At 52.3% G+C, this 12,636-nt stretch overlaps 1 protein-coding gene across 3 annotated transcripts in view; it reads left to right on the top strand.

Annotated features, from left to right (window-relative positions):
• Positions 1 to 12,636, top strand: part of LOC133353458 (runt-related transcription factor 1-like) — a 138,120-nt gene that overhangs the window by 85,655 nt on the left and 39,829 nt on the right. For all 3 annotated transcript variants that reach the window (XM_061569726.1, XM_061569734.1, XM_061569743.1), the window contains exon 4: positions 12,302 to 12,458. In XM_061569726.1, the coding sequence (XP_061425710.1) occupies positions 12,302 to 12,458 (157 nt within the window). The remainder of the gene's footprint in view (positions 1 to 12,301; positions 12,459 to 12,636) is intronic.

The raw sequence follows: 12,636 nt of genomic DNA on the forward strand, positions 1-12,636 counted from the left end.
TTTTCTCATGAAATATTAATCATATTGTGGTTGTCTTCCTAAGCTCAGCCCTGGAAGGTGGGAGGGTGGACAGCTCCGGCTGAAACTATCTCCCTCTTCATGATCCATCTCTTCATGATCCATCTCCCTCTTCATGATCCATCTCTTCATGATCCATCCCTCCCTTCATGATCCAGCCCTCCCTTCATGATCCATCTCTTCATGATCCATCCCTCTCTTCATGATCCATCTCCCTCCCTTCATGATCCATCCCTCCCTTCATGATCCATCCCTCCCTTCATAATCCATCTCCCTTCATGATCCATCCCTCCCTTCATGATCCATCCCTCCCTTCATGATCCAATCTCTTCATGATCCATCTCCCTTTATGATCCCTCCCTTCATGATCCATCTCTTCATGATCCATCTCTTCATGATCCATCTCTCTCTTCATGATCCATCTCCCTTCATGATCCATCTCTTCATGATCCATCTCTTCATGATCCATCCCTCTCTTCATGATCCATCTCCCTTCATGATCCCTCCCTTCATGATCCATCTCTTCATGATCCATCCCTCTCTTCATGATCCATCTCTTCATGATCCATCTCCCTTCATGATCCCTCTCTTCATGATCCATCTCTTCATGATCCATCTCTTCATGATCCATCTCCCTTCATGATCCCTCCCTTCATGATCCATCTCTTCATGATCCATCTCTCTTCATGATCCATCTCTCTTCATGATCCATCTCTTCATGATCCATCTCTTCATGATCCATCTCCCTTCATGATCCATCTCTTCATGATCCATCTCCCTCTCTTCATGATCCATCTCTTCATGATCCATCTCCCTTCATGATCCATCCCTCCCTTCATGATCCATCTCCCTTCATGATCTATCTCCCTTCATGATCCATCTCCCTTCATGATTCATCTCTTCATGATCCATCTCCCTCCCTTCATGATCCATCTCTTCATGACCCATCTCCCTCTTCATGTGGGCGCGCCGCTTCTCCGCGTAGGCGACGCCGCTTGGCCTGACCCGCACCCCGTGAGTCACCGAGACCGCAATGACTCCTCTCGGGTCTCGGCCTCCCGTAGAAGAGGAACCAGGCGCGAGTGGACGCAGACAGACTTCTGTCAGTAGGGCGTGTGGGGGCTTCTATAAACAGCGAGCGTGGCAGTGGGAACTGCGGCTGTTGCGGCGACCGTGCTGGGCCAGCGCTGATAACTCACACTAAAGAGGAAACCCAGTGGGACGCTTGTTGGAACTAAGCACGCACACACACGTGTATGTGTGTGTGTGCGTGTGTGTGTGTATATGCGTGTGTGTATGTGCGTGTGTGTGTGTACGTGTGTGTGTGTGCGTGTGTGCGTGTGTGTGTGCGTGTGTGCGTGTGTGTGTGCGTGTGTATGTGTGCGTGTGTGCTCGCTAACAGCATTTGCCCCAAACGGTTAAGGCTACGGGGGTGGCGGGGGGGATCTTTCTGTTTGCTCTTGTAGGTCACGGGGAAGCGGTAGCATAGTGGTTACCGCGCTGCGCTTAGAACCCGGCCACCCGAGTTCGATTCCCGCTCACGGCCACCACCGGTGACGATTATCTTCAACCGGTCCTGGGCCACCAATAGCTCAGCCTCAAACGGTGCGGTGTGTAAACATCGGCACTTGGGAGACAAAGGCGGCCGGGCGCAATGCTGGTCACCCACCCTCGCGTGTGCCGTTCCCGTCTTCATAGGTGCTCGCTAACAACAGTCTGTGAAGGCTATACGGGGGATCTTTGTCTTTGTACATCACGGGTGGAACCGAATCGGACTTTCTAATGTACCTTGGCGTGTAACCACGCATCAACGCACACACGCACCTCAAGTCACCTCTGTGACTGCGAGACCACCTTGCATTGAGAGACGTGACCGGGCGATGCTGTTGATGCCAGGTTGAACATATACACGAGCCTCTAGTACCCAATTAGTGCGGCTAAGATGCTTGGCAAGTGGCCGGATAGATATCTCGCTTTGCGGGATGTTTTGAAGCGGTAGGCCACATTGCGGCTGACGGCCGTACAGACTTAACTCGAGCGCAGTAAGTTCCCCAACCCGAGCACACACATAGATATATAAACAGATAGTATATGTACACGCGTGTATATGTACCCCAACCACGGTATACACACACATATATAAGACAAAGAACCCCTACATAGCCTTAACAGACTGTTGGGGCAAGTGCTGTTAGCGAACACCTATGAAGGTCACAGCACACTAGGGGGTGGGTGGCCAGCACCAGGCCCGGCCGCCTTTGTCTGCCGAATGGCGATGTTTACACATCACACCAGGCACTCATTTGAGGCTAAGTCGAGCTAGGGGAGGCCCAGATAATCGTCAGTGGCCTTCAGTGTGAAGGGGAATCGAATCGGGTCGCCGGATGGATTTGTAGCACAGTGCGCTAACCGCTACACTACCACCCCCCACATGTACACATCGACACACGCGTACACTACACGCTTTCATATGCACACATATATATATACTTACACGCACTTTGATATGTGCTAAATGGCCCAAAAGTAAGGACAGATATGGCTATTATATTTATTTTAATTAACATTGTGTTATTTTAATAATTTAGGTGACCCCCCAGATGAAGTCAGAACAAAACAGCTTTTAATAATGAAATGTAATGAAATGTAATGTTCGCTTAAACGATGAACACATGTCAATGTCTCTGTTAAAATTAATAAAATAGCTGCATGTGTTCTGACTTTTGGGCCACCCTGTATGTACAGACACACACACATATATACAGACACACATGCGTATACGCACACAGACACGTATACACACACAGACACACACACATATATATACACACACACATATATACACACAGAGACATACACATATATATAGACACACAGACACACACGTATACACACAGACAGACATGTATACACACACAGACACACGTGTATATATATACACAGACACACACGTATACACACAGACACACATATATATATAGACACAGACACACACGTATACACACAGACACACACATATAGACACATACACACGTGTATTATGAACGATCCCTCGTGTGGGATTGCGAACGATCCCTCGCTGCTGATCTCGTCAAGGAGCATCGTGAACCATCGTCACGCGAACTCCCCCGCTCATCCTCGCATCAGCAGCAGCAGCGGCAGTAGCAGCGGCAGCAGCAGCGGCAGCAGCAGCGGCAGCAGCAGCAGCGTCAGTAGCAGCAGCGGCAGTGGCAGCAGCGGCAGCGGCAGCAGCGGCAGCGGCAGCAGCGGCAGCAGCAGCAGCGGCAGTAGCAGCAGCGGCAGGAGCAGCAGCAGCGGCAGTAGCAGCAGCAGCAGCGGCGGCAGCAGCAGCAGCGGCAGTAGCAGCAGCAGCAGGAGCAGCAGCAGTAGCAGCAGCAGCGGCAGCAGCGGCAGTAGCAGCAGCAGCAGCGGCAGCAGCAGCAGCAGGAGCAGCAGCAGCGGCAGTAGCAGCAGCAGCAGCGGCAGCAGCGGCAGCAGCAGCAGTAGCAGCAGCAGCGGCAGCAGCAGCGGCAGTAGCAGCAGCAGCGGCAGTAGCAGCAGCTACAGCAGCGGCAGCGGCAGCAGCAGCAACAGCAGCGGCAGCAGCAGCGGCAGCAGCAGCAGCAGCAGCGGCAGTAGCAGCAGCAGCGGCAGCAGCAGCAGCTACAGCAGCGGCAGCGGCAGCAGCAGCAACAGCAGCGGCAGCAGCAGCGGCAGCAGCGGCAGCAGCAGCGGCAACAGCAGCAGCAGTAGCAGCAGCGGCAGCAGCAGCGGCAGTAGCAGCAGCAGCGGCAGTAGCAGCAGCAGCAGCGGCAGCGGCAGTAGCAGCAGCAGCAGCAACAGCAGCAGCGGCAGCAGCAGCAGCGGCAGCAGCAGCAGCGGCAACAGCAGTAGCAGCAGTAGCAGCAGTAGCAGCGGCAGTAGCAGCATCAGCGGCAGTAGCAGCAGCAGTAGCAGCGGCAGCAGCAGCAGCAGCGGTTTCTGGCTCAGCCATCGAACAAAGGCGGCGGTCACCGCATCAGCGTCGCGCGCTTTCAGATGCGCTTCTGCGGCCGTCTGGAAAGCTCTTCGTTCCGATCTTAGAAAGCCACTGGAGCGACGCATCATCTAGATCGAAAACGAATTCCTGTATAGAACTACTTTTTGTGCTTAGCTTCTTGCCCTTCTCCCCGCACCTCCGATTAGCGCGGGTTGGCTATGTATGGTGCGAAAGAAGTTTAACATGCAGCACAATGAAGCGATAATTTCATAAATAAGTGAATGAGCCCGCGTCTCTCTCTCTCTCTGCATAATGTTTAAATCAGTCGTGCCATGCAGCGTGGCTGTCCTGGACAAGCAAATTCTAATTGTTGTGGTAGTCACTAAGGGAAGTAGATTTTCAACTCTGTAGCAACTCCCTTGTTTATCCGTCTGTACTCGCCTCGCTAATGATGTCACTTCTTAATAAATGCTCTACATTATGTTGGCGATACTGCTGCTGTTGCGATGGCAGTGGTGCACACACACACACAGCCAACAGCAAAAACGCGATACACTCGCCAATGACACTGTGTGTGGCCTTAAAAAAATACACATTTAATGGGCGACGTTTCGGGCAACGGGCCTTCTCCACAGCACATAGAGGCACCAGAGAGAGATATAGTTAAATATATAAAACGCAGTTGGTTATCTGGACGTGGCTAGCTGATAATTTCTAACGAGGGCGAAGCTTAACCGTGTCCCTCATGTTGCGAGATGCATTTTATATAGGTTCGATATTAATCACGCTGCGTAACAAAAACTCAACAGGCCAAAAAACGGCGAGCGATAAAACGGCGCTATTCGAGTTGAAATCGACAACAGCGGATGCGTCTTCTTTGAAGGCATCTGCAGGACATAAATATTCGACGGCGGAATTATGTTCGCGAGTGAAACGGTTCATTGATTTACCCGCACGCGTTCATCTTCATCGCAATCGCCAACTCGCGTACCACCGCGGCCGTAACGCAGCGGCCGCAAGTATTCACAGGTAGGTGCGCGTTGCGTTACGAATGAATTCACGCCAACGAAGAGCGAAACACAGTGGCGTTTTTTTTTTAACCGGTACTTTGTTCAAACATCCCAAATTCAGCACGATCCTCCTGAAAGTCAAACGGATAGCATCGGTTCTGAAAACGGTTACCGGTTTATCGTTTGACGCGCCCGCTGTTTGGTTCACGGGATTAATGGGCTGTGTTGTGCTGCTGGCTGTTGTTGCAAACAGCCAACGCCGCCGCTGCTGCTGCTGTTGCTGCTGCTGCTGTGCGTGTTGTGAGCAGATGTGCGTAGCCGCCTATATCGGCGGAAGGAAATTATGCAACGCGTCCCGCGTAGCGCAATTCCACTATGAGTTCATAAAGCTTCCACACACTACACGCAAAGGTCCCCCGTATAGCCTTGAACAGAGTGTGGGGGGAGGCGGGGGCAAGTGCTGTTAGCGAGCAGCACATATGAAAGGCCGACACGGCACACGAACGAGGGTGGGTAGCCACCAGCACCACGTCTGGCTCGCTGGGTTCGTAGTGCAGCGCGCTAACCACAGCGCCACCGCTCCCCATTACACACACACCACACACACACATCATCAGCCTGGTACAGCCCTTAAAGGCAAGTGTTGTTAGCGAGCACCTGCCTAAACACTGCACGTACACGCACACACGCGACAAACAATACAATGAACAGAGGTGCAATTAGCGCATTCTCCGAATTATAAGACGCTTCGGAAAGTAAGACCCGACCCCAAACTTGTTCCCGGTGTCCATATAAGGTATACAAATATGGTCAAACATACAAGCCTTAACATACCTTTGGGGCGAGTACTAGTTTAAGTCTGTAGCCCAGAATCGTTTCAAATATCGGCCACTGATATATTTATTTGTGAGCGGGAATCGGAACTCGGGTGCCATGGTTCGAAGCGCGGTGCACTGACCGCTTCATTGGCGCTCCCCATACCTCGTTGCACACACACGCGGACACGAGGCGTTACACCACCTCGTTACATTTGAAGTGCATGAAGCACATTTCACGTGTTATTTAGTGAGTGAAGTTGTTAAAACACACATATATACAAATGTGGGCAAATGTCTGACTCGAGACCGCCTCTTACAGCTGATATTCCCCGCAAGGAGCAACACCGGTGTTTGGTGATTGTGCTCGAGTGCACGTCAGCCCAGCGCTGTGCCCCGGGACGGGTTTCAATCAGTGCATCGTGCACGCCAGCTATGACGTCTTGGTTCAGATGCATGGAAACGGACAAAAACTTAACCAGAAAAATAACTTGAATTTTTTTAAATAAGCGCGAAGAGAAACGCATTTCTTGGAATCAAGAGACGGGAAGAGACGCACACGAATTGGGAAACAAACGCAAATCAGACATCATTGCCGACTTTTAATAAATAAATAAAATTCAGTAAGGGCCTTCGGCTGAACGCGGCTAGGCGATGGGCGAGACGACTCACCACGGAGTAGCGCAGCCGGAGGAGAGAGGACAACCTGACCGCGGAGATGGAGCGAACACGCGGCCATCAGCTGGTGCACACGAGTCAGACGGGACGTGGGATAGTGAGGGGGTAGCCACGACGCACGGGGAGGGGGGGGGTGATCTTCATCCAGCAGCGGAGAGAACATGGCCGGAGATTTTCAGCTCGTTCGCCGTGAGACCGACTTGGAGCGAAGGGGACTCTACTCGGGCTGCAGTCGGAGAACTGCGACGTGAGTTTATTAAGATAAAACAACAACAACAACATTTGTAACAACAACAACAGCTAAACAAATTACTTTAGAACCAGTCTCGCTCGAATTCATGAACAAAGGGAACAATAGCCCCCGGTATAGCTTCAACCGACTGTTGGGGCAAGTGCTGTTCGCAAAGACAGATCGGCAAACGAGGGGGTCGGTGACCAGCACCACGCCCGGCCGCCTTTGTCTCCCGAGTGGCGATGTTTAACGCATCCCACCAGGTTAGTAATTTGAGGCTCAGTCGATGGGGCGGAAGCCCAGGACGGTTCATATTTTACACGACCGCTCCCCCTACCTTAGCAGGAACAATCTGGGGCGCCCATTCGGGAATAATAATGATAAACTTGTTTATAGGATTATATAAATACTAGCTGTACTACCCGGCTTCGCCCGGGACTTGTATCCACCACGGCCGGCCGCCTTTGTCTCCCCAGTGGCGATGTTAATACTCCACACCAGTTACTCGTTTGAGGCTGATTCGACCTAGGGGAGGTTCAAATAATCTTGACCGGTGGTGGCCATGAGCGGGAATCGAACTGGGTTCGCCGGGTTGGTAGCGCAGTGTAGCGTTAACCACTACACCCACCGCTCCTCACACACACAGACACACAGACACACACACAGACACACGCAGACACACACAGACAGACACAGACAGACACACAGACACACAGACAGCACGCTAACCACTACACTACCGCTCCCCACACACCACACACGCACACACACAGACACACACACAGACACACACACACAGACACACACACACAGACATACACACAGGCAGCACGCTAAGCACTACACTACCGTTCCCCCTACACACCACACACGCACACACACAGACACACACACACAGACACACACACACAGACACACAGACAGCACGCTAACCACTACACTACCGCTCCTCACACACCACACACGCACACACACAGACACACACACAGACACACACACAGACACAGACAGCACGCTAACCACTACACTACCGCTCCTCACACACCACACACGCACACACACAGACACACACACAGACACACACACAGACACAGACAGCACGCTAACCACTACACTACTGCTCCCCACACACCACACACACACACACAGACACACACACAGACACACACACAGACACACACACAGGCAGCACGCTAAGCACTACACTACCGTTCCCCCTACACAACACACGCGCACACACACAGACACACACACAATACACACACACATACACACAGACATACACATACATACAAACACACACATACATACACACAAACACATACACAATACACACACACATACATACAGACACACACATACATACACACAAACACATACAGACACATACATACACATACATACAGACACACAGACATACACATAAACACATACACACATAGTCATGACCTGGCTTTGCCCGGGACTTGTATCCACCACGGCCGGCCGCCTTTGTCTCCCCAGTGGCGATGTTAATACTCCACACCAGTTACTCGTTTGAGGCTGATTCGACCTAGGGGAGGTTCAAATAATCTTGACCGGTGGTGGCCATGAGCGGGAATCGAACTGGGTTCGCCGGGTTGGTAGCGCAGCGTAGCGTTAACCACTACACCCACCGCTCCTCACACACACAGACACACAGACACACACACAGACACACGCAGACACACACGGACAGACACAGACAGACACACAGACACACAGACAGCACGCTAACCACTACACTACCGCTCCCCACACACCACACACGCACACACACAGACACACACACAGACACACACACACAGACACACACACACAGACATACACACAGGCAGCACGCTAAGCACTACACTACCGTTCCCCCTACACACCACACACGCACACACACAGACACACACACACAGACACACACACACAGACACACAGACAGCACGCTAACCACTACACTACCGCTCCTCACACACCACACACGCACACACACAGACACACACAGACACACACACAGACACAGACAGCACGCTAACCACTACACTACCGCTCCTCACACACCACACACGCACACACACAGACACACACACAGACACACACACAGACACAGACAGCACGCTAACCACTACACTACCGCTCCCCACACACCACACACACAGACACACACACAGACACACACACAGACACACACACAGGCAGCACGCTAAGCACTACACTACCGTTCCCCCTACACAACACACGCGCACACACACAGACACACACACAATACACACACACATACACACAGACATACACATACATACAAACACACACATACATACACACAAACACATACACAATACACACACACATACATACAGACACACACATACATACACACAAACACATACAGACACATACATACACATACATACAGACACACAGACATACACATAAACACATACACACATAGTCATGACCTGGCTTTGCCCGGGACTTGTATCCACCACGCCCGGCCGCCTTTGTCTCCCCAGTGGCGATGTTAATACGCCACACCAGTTACTCGTTTTGAGGCTGAGTCCCTCCCTCGCCACTCTGTAGAGGACGTGAAATTTGTATGAATTTACCTCAGAGTGGCGTGTTGGGTGTCGAGGCCTAGCACCGTGCAGAGCCTCCCGCCTTGCCTGATTTTCCCACCCGGCGAACGCTGGGTACGGGTGCCGGTCCCCCCCCCCCCCCCCCCGCGCTATTAAAAATGGCGTCCACCCCGCGGCGAAAAGTTGCTACTCGTTGCCAGGGGCAACCGCCGTCCAATGAAAGCGGCGAAGGCGTCGTTAGCTGTTGCCAGTGGCAACCGCCGTCCAATGAAAGTGCGTATGGTCCGAAATCCACACACACATACACAGACAGACAGACATGCACGATTTTATATATATAGATAGGGCACAACAGATTATAGTGTTTGTATGCATCGGGACACCTTGTATGTATGTTGAACTTATTTCGCAACGTACGTAACCAACCGCGCTAATCGGAGGTGCGAGGGAAGGACAACGAACTCAACACAAAAATCACTTCCAAAGAAATACGTTTTCAATTTAGATTTAAACGTGCATAGCTCCAAGCGACTTCCTAGCATCGAAACGGAAGAGCGTCCTCGAGTGGTAGTCCCTTACGCCAATAACTCCTAATCCAAGCGCTGCTTACGACAGAAACGCAATGAGAACAAGACGTGGCATTATACCGCAATTAGCAACATAGGGCCGTGTCTCAAGACGCCGTACAGACACCATGGGCATATCTACCACGTGCAGAGCCAAGCGTCGGTAGGTAGCTTGGGCAGGACACGCCATGGCTACAGCAGGGATAATGATGATGGTGGTAATGATGCCAGATGGTCAATCATCAATTACAAAGCGGCAGCCACGGAACGGGAAAGCGTCCGATAGAACGCACCCTGAGAGATGGAGCGTGGATTGTTAATATCGCATGATCGTGAGAGATGGCGGCGACTTTGGGGAGAGAGAGAGCCCTTCATGCAGCAGTGGAGAGATAGCGGCAAAAGCCGGGGGTGCGGGGCTTGGGGCAAATCTCGCCGCGTGTATTACATCTGACACCACCCGTGACGTCAAAGCGCGCCCCCCCCCCCAAAGCGCGGGGCCCGGGGCGGTTGCCCTGATTCGCCGTCCACCACTGAGCTCGCTCACCAACCTCGACATTAAAAAATAAGAGAGACGCGAAATCTCGAAGACGCTTTGAGTTTCAGATTCAATTGATTTTCAATGGACGGATCGCCGTGCCGTCGTCTGTCCGACGTTCCGGCCGGGCCTGCCGTTCGGGTTTACCATGCGGCCATACGTGCTCTCACACGAAAACACCACCACACCCACGAATACCTCTCTCCCTATGGCTACTTGCCAGGTGCCTACTACGACAAGCTAGCAGCGACACGGAAAAACATTCAGAGAGCAATTCAGCCCTGGGCAATAACAACAACAACACAACACAGTGACAGAGTTATTTGTACGTCCGGGAAAGCCTCAACTGAGTCTCGTAACTTTTTTTCACGACGGTCTTGCCGGGTCTCCCCCGTCGCAGACAATGATTGCTGTGTGTACTGTATTGCAAATTGACGACTGTAGTCTGCCGGCACACAATGGCTCCACTCTTGCGAATGAAGCCACGGGATCTTTAAATTGTTTCCACTGAAGCAGATGGCGCGCGTAGAAATGATTACAGGACACATCCCGTAGTGGTCAACACAGGACACACATACACACAGCAGTGGTCAACACAGGACACACACACACACAGCAGTGGTCAACACAGGACACACACACCGCAGTCGTATTGAGCGGGGCGGCCGCTGGAGCCCGAACCGTGAACCTGTGTAACAAAGCGGACGTGTCATCCGCCCGAGATGAAAGATGTTTGCCGCGGGCATCACCGATGGTTACATCACAACAGTGAACCGCGCTACAAATGGGACAGCCCGTTCCCGCGGGCCTTTGTGGAGATGGATCGGGGGGGCTCGCGGGTGGTGGTGGTGGTGCTGGGGGGGTGAACAGCTGTCACAGTCCGTACACAGCAGGTCCGCAGGGAGACCTGCTGGACCATAGCCCGCGTTGTGTAACGCAAGGCTGCGCGGATGGATCGGGGTGATCATCGATTGAGCTGGGAGTTTGTTTCGCAAAAACAAGAGCCATTAACGAGGTATTCTCTTGTTCTCGCTCCGTGACACATGATGATGAATTACAGAGCTCCCATGTATAATGCAGTCGACGTGCGCGTGTGGTATAAAACTCTATGCGGCGACGCGAGTGGGCACGTGGTTGATGTCGAGTTCGGGACGACTCTTGAGAGATGCGTTAAAATACAACTAAAGACAAAGCCCCTTTCTCAGCCCACCGATCCGGCTCGCTCACGTCTACAGAGTGCGTCCGTGTACCCACACACACGGGGGGAGGGAGGGGAGTGCGCGTGGTGTGTACGCCGCTAATTGATGAGAGTCTGTCCCCGTGCCGTGTTGGGCGAGGGTGCTGGTGGCTGTTGTGTGAACATACTTCTCCACGCTGGCACGGACTCCACTCGCTAGAGCTGCGCGACTAAGCGCGTTTGTCGAGGACATCTGGAATCCACTTGCATACTCTCCGGACTGTGATAGTTGTCGTTCGGACATTACGTGTTGACGCGTACAAGCGCTTTGCTATCTATTGGTGAAAGGCGCTGTATAAAAACGTAAATGTTTGTTTTATAAATGATTGCCGGATGTGTTGAGTTTGTCATTTTTATTTTCTTGTGCGCCACCGGCTAACGCAGTCGTAGCAACAGCAGCAACAGCAGCAGCAGCAGCAGCGTGTCACGCATCGCACGAGATGCCAGCGAAGTGAAAACATCATCGCACGTTATATCGACGCGACATTTGTTGTTTGCCGGTATGAACATGATGCCTCGCACAATGTCTCTGTTTGTCGTGTGAACGTCTGAACGCCTGTTTCATTGTCAGAAAGGGTAAAACCCCTCGACGTATTTGGCATCATCATCGTCCTCTCTCTCTCCCTCCCCCCCATGTCCACGCAAGGTGGTGTCTCTGGGCGGCGTCCCCGACGGAACCGTGGTCACGGTGCTTGCCGGCAACGACGAGAACTACGCGGCCGAGCTGCGCAACGCCACGGCCGTGATGAAGCAGCAGGTGGCTCGCTTCAACGACCTGCGCTTCGTGGGCCGCAGCGGCAGAGGTCAGCGCGAGGGATTATTATTACCAACGCTAGCTACACGTGGAAATCTGATGTATATGGCTACGTCGGGTGGTGGAGGGTCTGACGACATCACTTATCCAAAGAACAATGCGACCTAATCCAAAAATCAATCGTGAATTGCTACATTTGTATTTTACAAGACGTACAGATAATTGGT

Source organism: Lethenteron reissneri, chromosome 6 (genome assembly GCF_015708825.2).
Source record: "Lethenteron reissneri isolate LAM-NWPU_2019-01 chromosome 6, ASM1570882v1, whole genome shotgun sequence".
Lineage (NCBI taxonomy): Eukaryota > Metazoa > Chordata > Hyperoartia > Petromyzontiformes > Petromyzontidae > Lethenteron > Lethenteron reissneri.